Genomic DNA, 14,357 nt, shown 5'->3' with positions numbered 1-14,357 from the left:
TATCCCTGCGCTGCTCTCAGCTTTGCCAGGAGAGCAATAACTCCTGATATTTTTGGGAAGAGACACATCCCTGTGTGTCTGAGACACTGATATATCACCAACAGCCACAGAAGAGGAAAACACGGAAAGGTCATTAAATGGGGACCCCCCCCAAGCGAGTGATTGATGGGATCTTTAATGTTTTGGGGCCCGAAGTCATGTAGGATTTCTCCTGGGCTGGGGAACGGCTCAGCAGGCAGTGGGAAGGAGGAGGATCCTCCTGGAGCCCAGGTGCACCTGCTCCCAGTGCATCTCTGGTTTCCTCCCGAGCTGGCCAGGAGCTCAGCACGTGCAGCAGGAGTTTCCCCAGGGCTGGGATTGGCAGTGGTGGTGTTTTCTGCAGGAAGTTCGGCTTTCCCGCATGGTTCTCCCAGGATTCTTCAGGCTGGTTGGGGTGAGGCTTTCCTTGGGAAATCCTCCAAGCAAGCAGCATTCCCTGGGGGCAGCTGGGCTTTCCTCACCTTGTGCTGGGTGTTAGGAGAGTGTTTTGGGAATGTTCCCTGGGTGGGCGAGGTGGTGTCTCCTCCCCAGGTTCCCATCCCAGCGCTCTCCTGGTTTTTTTTCCATGGTTCCTTCCTGAACCACGGGGCTGATTTCACTTGGCAGCCCCTTTTCCCTCCACTCAGTGTTTCATTATTTGGGATCTTTCTCCACGTGGAGCTCTGACAACCTGGGACTTCGCACTGAGCAGAGCTGCTCTGGTTTGGAGGAGGACGTTGCAGGAAAGGTTGGAACGAGACGATCTTTAAGGTCTCTTCCAACACAAACCATTTCATGATTAAGGAGTTTTGCTGTTTCCTGGCTAAACCTCCTCCCAAAAAATCATGTCCAGACCTTGCTGTACTGTGCACAGGAGCTGGCTGGGTTTGTTTAGGGAGAAGTGGGATAATCCCAGCAGTGGTGGGAGGCGAGGAGCTCAGGCAGGCGCTGCTGCCGGGGTTTGATTGGCAGCGAGTGCTGGGCTGAGCTCAAATATTGCTGCCTTTTTAAAAGGCATAATTACGTGATTCAATCTATATGTTTGATGTTCCTAATCATCCATTAGAGCAGGATGTAAAGAGGGATGCTTCCCAGGAACATGCCACAGAATAGGGGCTCTTTGTGTGAGCCAGCAGCTCGTTAGGCAGTGAGTGATGCAAACACACATTTGCAGGGCTGCTTTCCCTCAGAAGAGCTCGGTGGTTTGATGGCTTCATCATTTTGTTTGTGACTCTCTGTCACTCGGATTTCCTGAGGCTTGGAAGATGCAGAGCATGGGTTTGTGATGCCATCAGAGTCACGAGGTGGGAGGCAGAGGTGTGTGCTGAGATTTCTGCCACTCCTCAGGCAATGGGATGAGAGGACACAGCCTCAACTTGCACCAGGAGGGTCAGATTAAATGTTAGAATTATTTCTTTTTTCTCTGAAGGAATGGTCAGCATTGGAATGAGTTGCCCAGGGAGGTGGTGAAGTCACCATGGAAGTGTTTGAGATACTGGATGTGGCACTTGGGGATGTGGTGGCACTGGGTGGTCCTGGAGGTCTCTTCCAACCTGGATAATTCTGTGATTCCAACCACACAACACGTTCTGTGTTAACCAAGCCACAGGGCCTTCCCAAGAGGAGCAGCTCCACTTCCAGCAGGGTCCTTGGTGTGGTGGCATTGAGGTGTTTTGTCATCTGCAACTGCCAGGGGACTCTGCAGTGCTCTCCAAGCCTTGTCCCTCTCTCCAGTTACACAAATATTTGATCCAGCAGGCAGAGCTGGTTTCCAGCTGCTCCATTCCCTCAGTGGTGGGTGGGTTTGGGGTGGTGTCAGCCCCTTCTCCCAGCCCCTTGCTGCAGGCTGGGGTCCTGAGGGAGCTCCTGGCAGCCCTTTTCCCAAAGTGCAGAGTTTAATAACCCCTGATTCCCAAAAAATGGATTGGTTGGAGCTGTGCTTCCCTGGACCAGCATCTCCCTGAATCTTGTGAACTCCCAAGGCCCAGTCCCACTGGTGCCAGCTCTGCTTGGAGCTTTTTGGGGAGCTTCTGATTGAATCCCCATCCTGTGCTTCCAAGGTGAGGCTTTCCCTCCCAGAGGGAAGAGTTTCTGCTTCATTTTTGGGTTGTTTTGGGGGTTTTTAGGGCAGCAGCCTTGCTCAGGAGCTCTCCATCAAATACACCTTGTGGCTAAAACCCCATTCAGCAAACATTAGTCCTGGGTTTTTCCTGCAAGGCCTGAGAGTAGATAACAACTTCATGGAGTCCATACATTCTGGGGAATTCCCTGCTGCAGGTGAGACCCACGTGCTGGGGGAGCCCAAATTCCTGCCCAGGGCTGGACTGGAGCTGATGAATTGCCAACAGCATCCTGGGGAAAGCCTGGAGTAGCTCCTTGTGTTCTGAAAGTCATCAGGGATTGTTAAAGTAAGCCATAAAAGAGAGTTTCTGTTTCTTCAGCAGGGCAGGGGCTGAGGGGCGTTGTGGGAGCTCAGAAATGTGAGAATTTGGTTGTCATCAACACGTGCCTGCAAGTGCAGCAGCCCTGAGCACACCTGGAAGCTGCAGGAGCACGGGAATGGGATCTCAGAGGGGTTTGGGAAGAGCCCTGGAGCAGCAGGTTCATCCTCTAGCCCTGCAGTGGGTGAGGGGGCAGTGCTGGGGGGCTTCTCCTGATGTCTCTGCCCTGGGCTGTTCCTGGGTGCAGGAGCAACGTTCCCTGGCTGAGCCCTGGGGTGGGAGCTCAGGCTGCATCCTGGGTGCTTGGTTGGTGTCCAGCAGCACTTCCCTGGAGCTCTCAGCCCTGCTGGGATGTGCCCATTATCCAGAGCACTCCTGGGTCACTTGTGATGATGGTCTGTACAAGGAATATCACCCTGGAATGGTTTGGCTTGGAAAAGATCTTAAAACTCATCCAGTTCTAACCCCAACACCTTCCACTGTCACAACCTGGCCTTGGACCCTCCCAGGGATGGGGCAGCCACAGGAAACAGGGAAAACAAGGGATAATTGTCCCTTCTGGGGATGCACGGAGGAGATGGGGGAGCTTTGAGCATCAGGGGTGCAACAGCAGGCTGGAAAACTGGGAATAAACAGGGAATGGAGGTGGAGCTGTGCCTCACAGAGGATCCCAGCCATATGGAATGAGTTACCAGGGAAGGTGGCTGGAGCAGTGAGTGTGAGTCTGAGACATCTTGATTACTTTCTGCAGGAAAGGATTGAAGAGTGGAGTGAAAAACCAGGGAAACGGGATTTAAAGCACATTACCACTTTAATTTAAAAGTGCCCAAAGCAAGGAAATTCAGGTTTAAAGCTGCCAATCTCTGCCTGGCTGCTGCAGGTGTTGGGGCTGGGAGGACTCCGGGGTCTGTGTCCAGATGGGTCCTGGGGCCATGAGGCCAATCCCAAACTTTGGGTTTGTCCCAGGAATGAGATCCTTTAATAGGTGTGTTCTGTGATAATTTTATTCTTTATAACAGAAATGTGTTTTTCTTTGGTAATCTGCCCTGTGTGCAGTGCCCTGGACACCTTCTCTGGGTGATGCCCTTTAAAGTGTTGCAGGGTCTGGGATGGTGCCTCAGGAAGGGTTTTCTTCCCCCTTTTATCTCCCAGTTTGGAGAGCCCTTCCCAGGGGCTGCTCCCTCTGCTCCTCCCCACATCATACACGAGGTCCTGAGGAGGAATTTAGGGGGAGTTTAGGGGAATTTAGGGAATTTTTGGGAAACCCAAGAGCATCTTTTCCACTTGGGATTTGTGACTTGGCTGTGCCTCCCCTTGCTTTGCTTCCTGTAAACAAAATTTCTCTCTATTTTTTTTCCTGCTTCCCAGATTTCCCTTTCTGTCAGACTGCCCCCCCTCTTCCCAAATCCAGGCTCAGCCCTCCTGAGCTGTTCAGGAACATCCTCGGAAGTGGCTGCAGAACAGAGGAGTTGGGAGCAGTTTTTGGCAGGCAGAGACTTAGAAAATAATTTCAGTCCTTTGCTGCTTCTAATCTACACAAGAGATATTTTCCCCTTTTGCAGGAGGATAAAGAATCATTTAAAGTGACAGTTTTGAGGAAAAAATAGTACAGAAAGAATTATAATAATAAATTATTTTCGCCTTAAATTATCACAGTTTTTCCTGTAGATTTGTCCATCTTTCTCCGAGATGTCTTTTCACAAAAAAAGGATCCATTCCTTCCAGATAATTTATACATCACTTGATATTTAATATGTTTTTAAACAGTTCTGAATTTTCTTTGCTGTTAAAAAATATTTCTTTTAACCCACTGCAGCAAATCCTTTCAGAACCTTGCGGTTCGTGTGAAACTCTTGGTGTTCCTTGTTTTGTTTTTGCTTGGAGCCTGTTAAAAGTGTCAGGACGTGGGTGGCATTTGAAAGGTTACTGGAAAGGGTGGGGCTGTGATTAGCTAAGAAGGGAGATGAACTTTCTGGCAAAAATAAGGAAGACTTTGAAGCAAACAGAATCTGGATGCCTGCAGTAAAATGGAATCAAACAAAAGTTGGAATTGGGGCGATCCCGAGATGCAGAAGGGGGGAGCAGCAGCAGAATCCAGCGGATGTAGATGTCAGCCCGGTGACAGGCGTGCCCTGATCCTGGGCATTATGGCCCTGAAATGGAGAATAATTATTCTAATTTGTTTTATTACATTAGCGTGGGTAGGAGGGAAGAAAGGGAGCTTTCTTCGCTGCCTTTCTCATTATTCCTCGGCGAGCACGGCGGGGCCAGCTCCCGGCTCCCGCGCCGGCCCTTCATGGGAATTTTTGGAAAATGATGTCTGCAATGTTCTGACCTTTGCCGTCCCAGCTGCAGCCTCCTCCTCTCTGCAGGGATCCCACACTTGACTCCTTAGCAACCTCCTTTGTGCCTCTGATCTCTCTCCATTTCTCTGGTAATAGCCCTTGGCAGCGGGACTTGTTGTTCCTTGGTGGCTGGAAAAGGCAGGAGCCGCCAATGCCAAGGGCTCTGCAGAATCCCTTTCACCCACTGCTCGCAGCGCTGCCCTCGGAGCCCCCCAGATGCTGCTGGTGGCTTCTCAGAGGGGCTTTTTGGGGGATTTGATGGAAGGAAACAGCAGCAAATCAAAGGAAGAAAAGTCAGCCCTAGGGAGTTCTCCAGCGCGGTTTCCGCCCGTGCGGGGCTTTGTGGGTGTGGTGGTTCTGGTTTGGTTCTGGGCAGGTTCCCTTGAGCTCCTGCAGGTCCACCTGAGCTCCTGGAGGTCCACCTGAGCTCCTGGGGCCACCTCAGAGCCCCTCTGTGCGGAAGGCAGCAGGCAGGTGGGGTTTGCTCACCTGGATCATGGCGGGATCCTGGAGTGGTTTGGGGTGGAAAGGTGGGCAGGGACACCTCCTGCTGTCCCAGGTTACTCCAAGCTCCATCCAGCCTGGCCTTGGATACTCACAGCGTTCTCAGGATGGTGTGGAGGTGCCAGGCTTGGAGCTGGACAGGGCTGGGAAGGGATGGGCAAGGTGCAAAGCAAAGCAGAGCCAGCTGAGGAGCACAAAGCCATCCTTCCCTGGCTAAGGAACTGTAAACCACGGGGTGGTTTGGGTTGGAACAGACCTTAAAGCCCATCCTGCTGTGGGCAGGGACACCTCCCACCATCCCAGATTGCTCCAAACCCCATCTAGCCTGTCCTCAAACCCTTCCAGGCATGGAGCATCCATCCAGCCCGTCCTCAAACCCTTCCAGGCATGGAGCATCCATCCAGCCTGTCCTCAAACCCTTCCAGGCATGGAGCATCCTGTTATTCTTCTCTTCTCATGGAAGAAGCAGCAGGGATCTGAATTCAGTGAGGTTGGTGGGAACATCAGGTGCAGTTCTGGTTGTCACCTTTGGCTTGCTGCTGTCACAGCTGTAGAAGAAGCTGTACCTGTGTCACCTGCTCCTTGTGGGACATTCCCTGCAGAACAGAAAAGCCAGGATCCAGCTCATCCTTCCTGCACCACGGACCTTGATCCGTCACCAGAGAGGGAGATGGGAAGGTCTGGAGTCCTGGGGCTCTAAGTGGGTTTTAGACCCCCAGCTGAAGTCGGTCTTGTTGGATTCCTCAGATTTAGGTTCTCCAGGAGCCTCTTCCAGCCCTGCCCTATAATCCAGAAATTGTTTTATTTTTAGATTTCACCTTGGGAAGCTCCTTCCTCTCCCACAAACTGGGGTGTAAATTTGTCTCAGAATACCCTGGTGAGGGTTTGGCTTTCACAGAGATGGTGAAACCACTTTTCCTGTGGGTAGCAGAGGTGGGAAGTGCACGGAGCTGGGATTTTCCCTGGAAGCTTTCCTTATTTATAGCAGGAGCAAAATGAAAATCTAGAATTTAGTTGGGAACTTTGGGTGGGTTTTTGCCCATCTTTTGTACAGCAAAAACACAGAAAGGTCTTTAAATTGACTCTAAATTTATAACGTGGGTGCCCCATTCCCCACCCTTCCCTCTGGAGCCGGGATCAATTGGGAATTTTGCAGACATAGCTTGAGTCACCAAGCTTTTGCTCAGCTTCCCGTGCTATTGGCCTGTCTGTACCATTTTTTTCAGAATTAATTTTGGGCTGAAAAAGTCTCAAAGAAGTGCTTTGTTCCTCCTTGACACTCACTCCAGGGAAAAAAGAAAAAAAAGAAAAAAAAAGAGGAGAAAAAGGAAAAAAAAAAAAAAGCCGTGGAAAATCTGACATCTGCATTGTAGAGAAAAATCAATAGATAGGGAGGAATATAATTATCCCCCACTCCTGAAGGAATTTTTCAGATATTTTTTGGAACAGTGACTCATATGGGCTTAGGGCTTGAATGACATTTTAATTATTCTGGCTTTTTTTCGCTTTGAATCACCCAAGTACAGCAGGCTGGAAGGGGCACAGTTGGGCACAGCCATCACAGGAAGATGAAAGGGCAGGATTTGGTGTTGGAGCTGAGCTCTTCCCTCCCGTCAGGTGGGGGCTGGATCTCTGATGGATCCCCCTGGATTCTGTTTTCTGTTGTCCTGTAAATATGGGAACCCTTTCCCTGCTTTGGGAATGTTTTATTCTGTATTCCAGAGCAGGGCTGGTGTGGGGGCAAAGTGATTAAACCCAGGAATTTTATTATCCTCCATTAAAGTAAATCTAAAAACAAAGAAAAATCCTAAATGTAATTTTCCTTGCCCTGTGAGAAATGCTGCTGGATTTAATTCCTCTTCATTAATTAGGGGAGTTTGGGGTTTTCCAGGTCCAAGCAGGTGCTGCATCTCCATCCTGCCCCAGCTCCTTGGCCATGCCCTGCAGGGAGCAAACCTGGCAGGGGAGGAGGAATTGAGCCCATATTTCATTCCGGAGCTTAATTCAATCCAGGGGCAACATTTTCTACTGCTCCTGCTGTAAATTCCTGTGACAAGGACCTCAAGTTCCCCTTTCCCAGGCCAGGAGCTCTCATTATCCCGGGGAGCCGGAGTGCCACCAGCGCCCGACCCCGTGTCCCTGCAGCCACCAGCCAGCAGTGGGAATTTAATAATCCTGGATTCAGAGCGAGGCCACGGAGGTGAAAGGCCTTCTGCTGGTTCACTTGGCCACCTGGTTGCTTGCCTTGAGCTCAGATTTAATTTGTATTCCTGAGAACTTCCCGATTTCCAGCAGCCCCCGGGATGTGCGGAGCTGCTGTGGGGTGCCTGGTGCTCGGAGATCTTTTCCAGCCTCAGCAGCTCCAGGATTCCGTGATTCTCCTTCTCCTTTCCTGCCTCTTCTCAGCAGAGCTGAAGCCTCAGCACGCAGAGATTTTTCTGTGCACGTTTCTGATCCAAATCCTTGGGAAAACTGGAAAACTCAGGTGCCAATGTGGGAGTGAGGTGGCCTCGAAGCCAGCTCAGGGTAAAGCTGACTTGAAACCCCTTAATAATGAGAGTGGGAGTTTTTTATGCTGCAAAACATCTTTGATATGAAGACTTTCCTGTTTGAAAGCTTCCTAGTAAACAAAAAGGGATGAACTGCCTGAGTGAGTCATTGCAGGGAAAATCAGAATTTTCAGAGTGCTGCTTTCCCCATCCTTGTTTTAATTGGAGTTTTAATTATTCCTGCTGGATAATAGAGCTTGATAACAGCCTGGGGAAGGAGGAGGGAAGGTCATCAAGATAACTGTCCTGTTTTAATATTCCAGCATTCCTGCACAGAGCTTCCTCAGTGTGTGCTGGCCCTGCCAGGGCTGGAGCTGCAGCACATCCTGGGAGATGCTATCACCAGATCCTGTAATTTTAGAAAAGCTTGGAGGGCAGGACAGCCTGGGGAGGGGAGGATGGAGTGGCTGCTGACAGTGAGGGTGTCTTGTCCCTGCTCCAGAGGGATGGAGGGGACGTGCTGAATAAGTTCCTGGAGATAAAACTGCTTTGCCATCCCAGAAATCCTGGGTGATGTCGCTCTGCATCCCTTTTCTGCCAGGCAGGAGTTCATAAACTCTGCTCTGCCCTGTGCTCTCAGCTGTCAGACAGACAGACAGATATACAGCCCTGGGAAGTGGAAATTCCTGAATATTTCCAAGGTCCGCACATTTTTGGGGGGTTTTTAATTGGGATTTTTAATTTCTTTTGAGCTGCAAATGTGTTGAACTTTATTTAATGCTGCAAGCGAAGATTTGTTTTAGCGTGAGCAGGGAGGTTGGAGCAGAGAAGCCACTGTGCTCTCACTGTTCCAATTCTGGGAATTTAGATGGAATTCATAAATGCTGGAATCTCCTCCTCTGAGCTCAGATTTTAGCACTGGAAGGTCACTGATCCCTTCCCTGCTGCAAATGTCAGGAAGCCTCAGGATGCTCCCAGAAACTCGCAGGGTTTTTCTCCTGGGGAAGGCAGGACCATCACAATCAGGGCAATGTCAGAGGTAGGCAAATACCCCCTAATTGTATGCAGATGACAGAGCTGCTTCAGCCTTTTGACTAGTGAAGCTTTCCTCAATTTGGGATATTGTGATCCTAATCAGGGACCTCTCTCGGACATCAAAGCCAGCCTTGATTGCTCGGCTTCCTGCTCCAGCCCATCCCTGCCCAGGTGTCTTTCCTGCTCTGGCCGACTGATTCCTTTCTGCTCTTCATCTCTGAGGCAAAGAAATTCAATCCCAATATTGCTGCCAGCCCTGGAATGGACCCAGTGATTTGGAAATGTCCCCTCTCGTTGTTCTGAAGTCCCAGGGCAGGGGATACCTGCTGGCCCAACCTCTAACCTGAGGTGGGGCAGAGCTGTCAGCAGTGCAGCCAGCTGTGTTTGGGGCTGGCAGCTTCCTTCCCCTGCCCCTCTTTTGTTTCTCTAATTATTTTAATTGCATCTCTGTGTCCAGCTCTGTGTCCCCATCCCTGCTCCGTGTCCCCATCCCCAGCTCTGTGGCTCTGCTCTCTTTTCCACAGGCAGCAGAGGTGGCTTTGCCTGAGGGAAACAGTTGGGTTTGGATGTTAAAATTGTGAATCTTGCTGGGTTTTGTCTGTTATCCCAGGGACAGAGCCTGGTTTTCCCCATTGCTGCTTCCCAGGGATGCTGGAAGCGATGCCAGGAGCCCTGGGCTGCTCAGACCTGAGCAAAGGCTCAGCTGTGCCTGAGGCTTCTTCCTGGAAGGGGAATTTGGCATATTCCACAAGGATTTATGTCAGATTTTCAGTAAGCAGGCAGTGGAATGAGTCAGATCCATTGTGTTCCCTTGGGAACCACAACTGGACCCAGGCTGTGGATGTGCCGTGGGTCTCATTCAACCCCTGCAGTTTAACCACAGAAGCTGGCACCTTGAGACACAAACCAAAGTAAAATAAAATAATTGTGACAGTATTTTTGCCCTTTTTTCCCCCCAGGGGCTGATTAAAATCCGAGGAGATCGCTGCTGGAGAGAGTTAACTTGCATGGATTATCACTACGAGGTGAGTGATGTGCACACAAAACCTCATTTCTCTTGTCTGCTTTTCTTTTGTAAAATAATTTCCCCCAACCTTTCCTCTCCTGCCAGGCAGCTCTCCATGTTTTCCCTCTTTATCCCAGCCTCTGGCACTCAGGCCATGTCCCCGTGCCAGCTGGGTGATGCTGTTTTTCCCAACCACAGTCCTAAAAGACCAATTTCTCTCCTTCCCTCCCCTCCCCATCGTGATCCAGGAGCAAACCTGAGATTTACTGAGAACTTCCACTGTAAATCTGCTGCAGGGCAGGGAAAGGAGAAAATAGAAAGGAGTTTTTTGTGGTCCTGTTCCTGCTTACACCCCCCAAAAGTGGCCATTTGACAGAATCAGAGCATCCCTGTGCTCTCCAACACGCAGAGCAGATCCTTGGCAGTTCAGAACTCCGTGGGTTTATCTTTTTGACATCTGTTGCAGTGATTATGTTGCATTTTGATTATAAACTGGGGGTTTTTGCTGGCTCTGGGTTCATCTCCTCTCTGGTTACAGAGGCAAAATTGGTTCCCCTTCTCTCCTCACCTCTATTTTTGAATTTGAGTTTTATATAAATGGTGGTAAAAAGGAAAATGCTGCATCCAGTGATGATCCCAGGGGGAGAAGCTCTGGTTTGGTGAAGGGAATGATCCTGAAGGAATATTCTCTTCCCTGGATTCACCTCACAGCCCCTGCAAGTGGCCCAGGGTGTTAAAATGTCCCTGCCCTGGAATCTGTGGCCATCAAATATTTGGGAATACAAGTCTGATGAGGAGGAGCTGGGGAAGGGGCTCAGCCTGGAGAAAAGGGGGATCAGGAGGAATTTCTGGCTCTGCACAGCTCCTGCCAGGAGGGGACAGCCGGGGGGGTCGGGGTCTGCTCCAGGGAACAGGGACAGGAGCAGAGGGAACAGCCTCAGGCTGGGCCAGGGCAGGTTTAGATTGGATATTTGGGAAAATTCCTTCCCTAAAAGGGTGATCAGGCATTGGAAGGGCTGCTCAGGGCAGTGGTGGAGTCTCCATCCCTGGAGGTGACCAAAACCCACGTGGATGTGGCACTTGAGGACATGGTGATGAATATGGCTGGTGTTGCTCTTGCTGATGATCTCAAAGGGCTTTTCCAACTTTAACAGTTCCATAACTTTATGAAATAAGATTTTGCAGGTCCAAAAAGCTCTTGTTTGCCTTCTCAGCTTTAAATCTCCTTTTCTGTGTCGCTCTCATTTACTGTCACTGGGGCTTCCCCCTCAGTGTGAGGCTGGGCCTGTCCAAAAGCTGCTGCTCCTTGGCTCTCACCCAGCACCCAGGATCCAACTTCATCCCCAGCAAAACCTGGGATGAGAAGCCCCTTCAGTGCTGTCCTTCTAACGCTGAGCATGGGGGTGGCTGCAGTAAATTATCCCCTTTTCCAGGCACCTGGCAGCACTCGGGGAAAATGCAGCTCCGAGGCAGCCGGCGCTGACCCCGGCCCACAGCAATCAGCCCCAATAATCCCAGCGCTCCCAAATCAATCCCAGCATCAGTCCTGGAGCCCAGAGGAGATAATTGAGACCATTCCTGTCAGATCCATAAGGCAGGATCCCCAGCCTGTGCAAGTAATTGGGACCAGGGGCAGGGGGCAGATCTCGTTATCAATATCAATTATTTTAATCCCCACAAAAGAGGCTGCGAGAAAAGGAAAATGAAAGAGGCCAAACTTTGTCCACCAGCAATAATGGGACAGAAGTACCTAAAGGCTGGGATTCACCTGCTGATTCCAGCCAGAGGGAGGGAGAAAAGGGGGCAGCTGATGGTACCTCTGTGAGGGAGGGAGGGAGCTGGGAATCTGCTCGTAATTAGGATGATAAAAGTAGGGATTGGAGCAGGCTGGGGATGGATTTGGGCCAGATGGGTTGTGCTGAGATGTATGTTGGCCACCCCAGCTCTCCTGCTCCAGCACGAGCTGCATCCAAGATCTACATGGGCTCCTGTGCCAAGAGAATTAATGGAAACACATGGCCTCCATCACTGCCTGGACTATTTATTTGTAGTAGGACCTGCAGCTCTGCCCGTGGAAAAGAACATTTCCACTTTTGTCAGGAATTGTGGATGGGACAGTCCAGTGGTGTTATGGTTAAAAGGGTCGTTTTCCTTTCCTCCTTCCCTTCTGGTGTGCAGGGCCTTCATCCCAGCCCTGCTGGGGCTCTGCTCCTCACTGAGGGCTCTCTGTGCCATTTGGAGAGGGGAATGGCATGCTTGGCACAGGAGAGGGATTTTCCTACCAGCCTGACCCTCCTGGGTCCCTCAGGAGGAGATGGGCTCCAGGAAGTGTGGGAGAGAATTCAGGCTCTGCTGGAGCTGGAGAAGACTTTGCTGCAGCACCAGGCACAGCTTTGGCTCCTGGAAACTGCCTGGGCTGAGGCTCGGGGGATTAACGGTGCCTGTGGGTGCCAGGAGCCCCAGACTCTAATCCCAGCCTGGCAAGACACCACAAACAGGGAATTTCACCTCCTTCTCCCTGGGTTTCTGTGCTGTCCAGGCCAGGGGCTCCAAGGTGAGCACGTGGGTTGCACCTGGAGTGGCTGTGGGATGGGATCCCAGGTCCTGTGGTGTCCTGGAGCTTGATGTGTCCACATCACCACATCCAAATGGACACACCTGGGTGGCACCTGGCAGGAGAAGTCCTGGGATCTGCCGTCCATGGGTTTATTTATCTCTTTTTGGGCTTGCTGTTGTTTCACTGTGGTTAGAGGGCTCTTTGCCCTGCAAGAAATGCCAGGAAAAGGGAGTTTTCCCTCAGTGGAAGCTGTTCTGGTGCAGCTGCTGCAGGGAGAAGCTGCTCTGGGTCTCAGGTGTGCCTGGCATCAGGATTATTCAGATTTATCTGCTGTGGACACCGGGCTTGACAAATCCATGAGGCAGGACTGCAGGCTGGAGCTGGAATTCTGCTTCCATGGAGCCTCTAGCATGGATCCCACAGTGCCTGGGACATCATCCCACTGCCAGGGGAGGCAGAGGCAGGCTCAGATCCCTGCCTGTGCGAGGGGGAACGTGCCTGAGCGTGTCCCCCTGCCCCTGCCTGCCCCACAGGGATCATTCCCAGAGCCCAGCAGCTCCATCCCACAGCAACTCTGGGAAAATCTGCCTTGGAAGGTTCTGAGCCACTCCAGGCCCTTTCTGGAGCTCACAGGACATCTCCCAGAGGGGGTTGGAGCAGCTTTCCAACCCCTCTTAGGAGGTGCCAGGATTGGGATGGGGATGGGGGAGCCTCCACTCCCTCACCATTGCCTTGTTCCAGGCTTTATGTGGGAGTGCAGCCTGGCACAGGCACAGCAGAGCAAATCCCCTCGGGTAAGAGCCAGGAGAATCCCAGAGCCCTGCAGAGCTCCCTGTGCCCAGGTCTCCTGGCACGGAGCAGCTTTGATGGCACAGGCCACCAAACATGGTCATTTCTGACCCCAAATACTCCAGAAGGGGCCTTTGGATGCTGGTGGAGGTTCTGGCAGAGCAGTTCAGATAATTAAAGGGGTTTTGGGATGGGCAGGTCCTGCCTGGTCTCATCTCTCCTGTCCCACCAGGGAGGTGCTCGGGGTGGGATGCAATCCACTGATGCACTTTTCCTGCTGGCTGCCAAACTGCTGCTGCTGCTGCTTTTTAATTCCAGACAGATATCTTGGAAAATTCAGCCACCAACTGGTGGGAACAGCTGTGGGAGCAGCTGCTGGGGCAGGAGCCCTGCTGGGCAGCGAATCCACGCCGAGCTGCTGGATGCAGCCACGGGTCCCTCCTGAGGGACCTCACTGACTTGTCCGAGGACAGACGGACATGGAGGGGCTGGAGTGTGGCCAGGGAGGGGAATGGAGCACCAGGAGAGGCTGAGGGAGCTGGGGAAGGGGCTCAGCCTGGAGAAAAGGGGGATCAGGGGGAATTTCTGACTCTGCACAGCTCCTGACAGGAGGGGACAGCCGGGGGGTCGGGCTGTGCTCCAGGGAACAGGGACAGGAGCAGAGGGAACAGCCTCAGGCTGGGCCAGGGCAGGTTTAGATTGGATATTTGGGAAAATTCCTTCCCTAAAAGGGTGATCAGGCATTGGAAGGGCTGCTCAGGGCAGTGGTGGAGTCCCCATCCCTGGAGGTGACCAAAACTCACGTGGATGTGGCATTTGGGGACATGGGCCAGTGGTGACCGTGGTGCTGCTGGGAAGGGTTGGACTCCATTTCCTTAAAGGTCTTTTCCAACCTGAATTGATTTTGAGGTAAAAGGATAAAGGGAATGCAAAACTAAACCCCACTCCTGGAGCAAACCTTGGTCAGAGTTGGAAGTGAGGTCCAGGAATTTCTTCCCTGCTCCGGAGTTCCTGCAGGAGCTCGGGATGGGTTGGTCACCACACAGCAGCAAAGTCTGGAGGATTTCACTGAACTCTGCTGAATCCCAGCCCCAAAATGTCTCTGTTTTATCTCCAAAAGTGTCGCTGCCGCTGAGAAAACCTCTCTGTCCCCAAGACCCTGCAGAGCCACAG

General features: G+C 51.6%; 1 protein-coding gene across 1 annotated transcript in view; it reads left to right on the top strand.

Moving 5' to 3' along the window:
• The window catches only part of LMF1 (lipase maturation factor 1), a 140,707-nt gene that overhangs the window by 46,349 nt on the left and 80,001 nt on the right, over positions 1-14,357 (top strand). The window contains exon 5 of the mRNA XM_041462069.1: positions 9,792-9,857. Within this exon, the coding sequence (XP_041318003.1) occupies positions 9,792-9,857 (66 nt within the window). The remainder of the gene's footprint in view (positions 1-9,791; positions 9,858-14,357) is intronic.

The sequence above is a fragment of the Pyrgilauda ruficollis genome, unplaced genomic scaffold, assembly GCF_017590135.1.
Source record: "Pyrgilauda ruficollis isolate IOZ18807 unplaced genomic scaffold, ASM1759013v1 scaffold16, whole genome shotgun sequence".
Classification (NCBI taxonomy): domain Eukaryota; kingdom Metazoa; phylum Chordata; class Aves; order Passeriformes; family Passeridae; genus Pyrgilauda; species Pyrgilauda ruficollis.
Note: the sequence above shows the minus strand (reverse complement) of the source record. Positions and strands in the feature narration are given on the sequence as shown.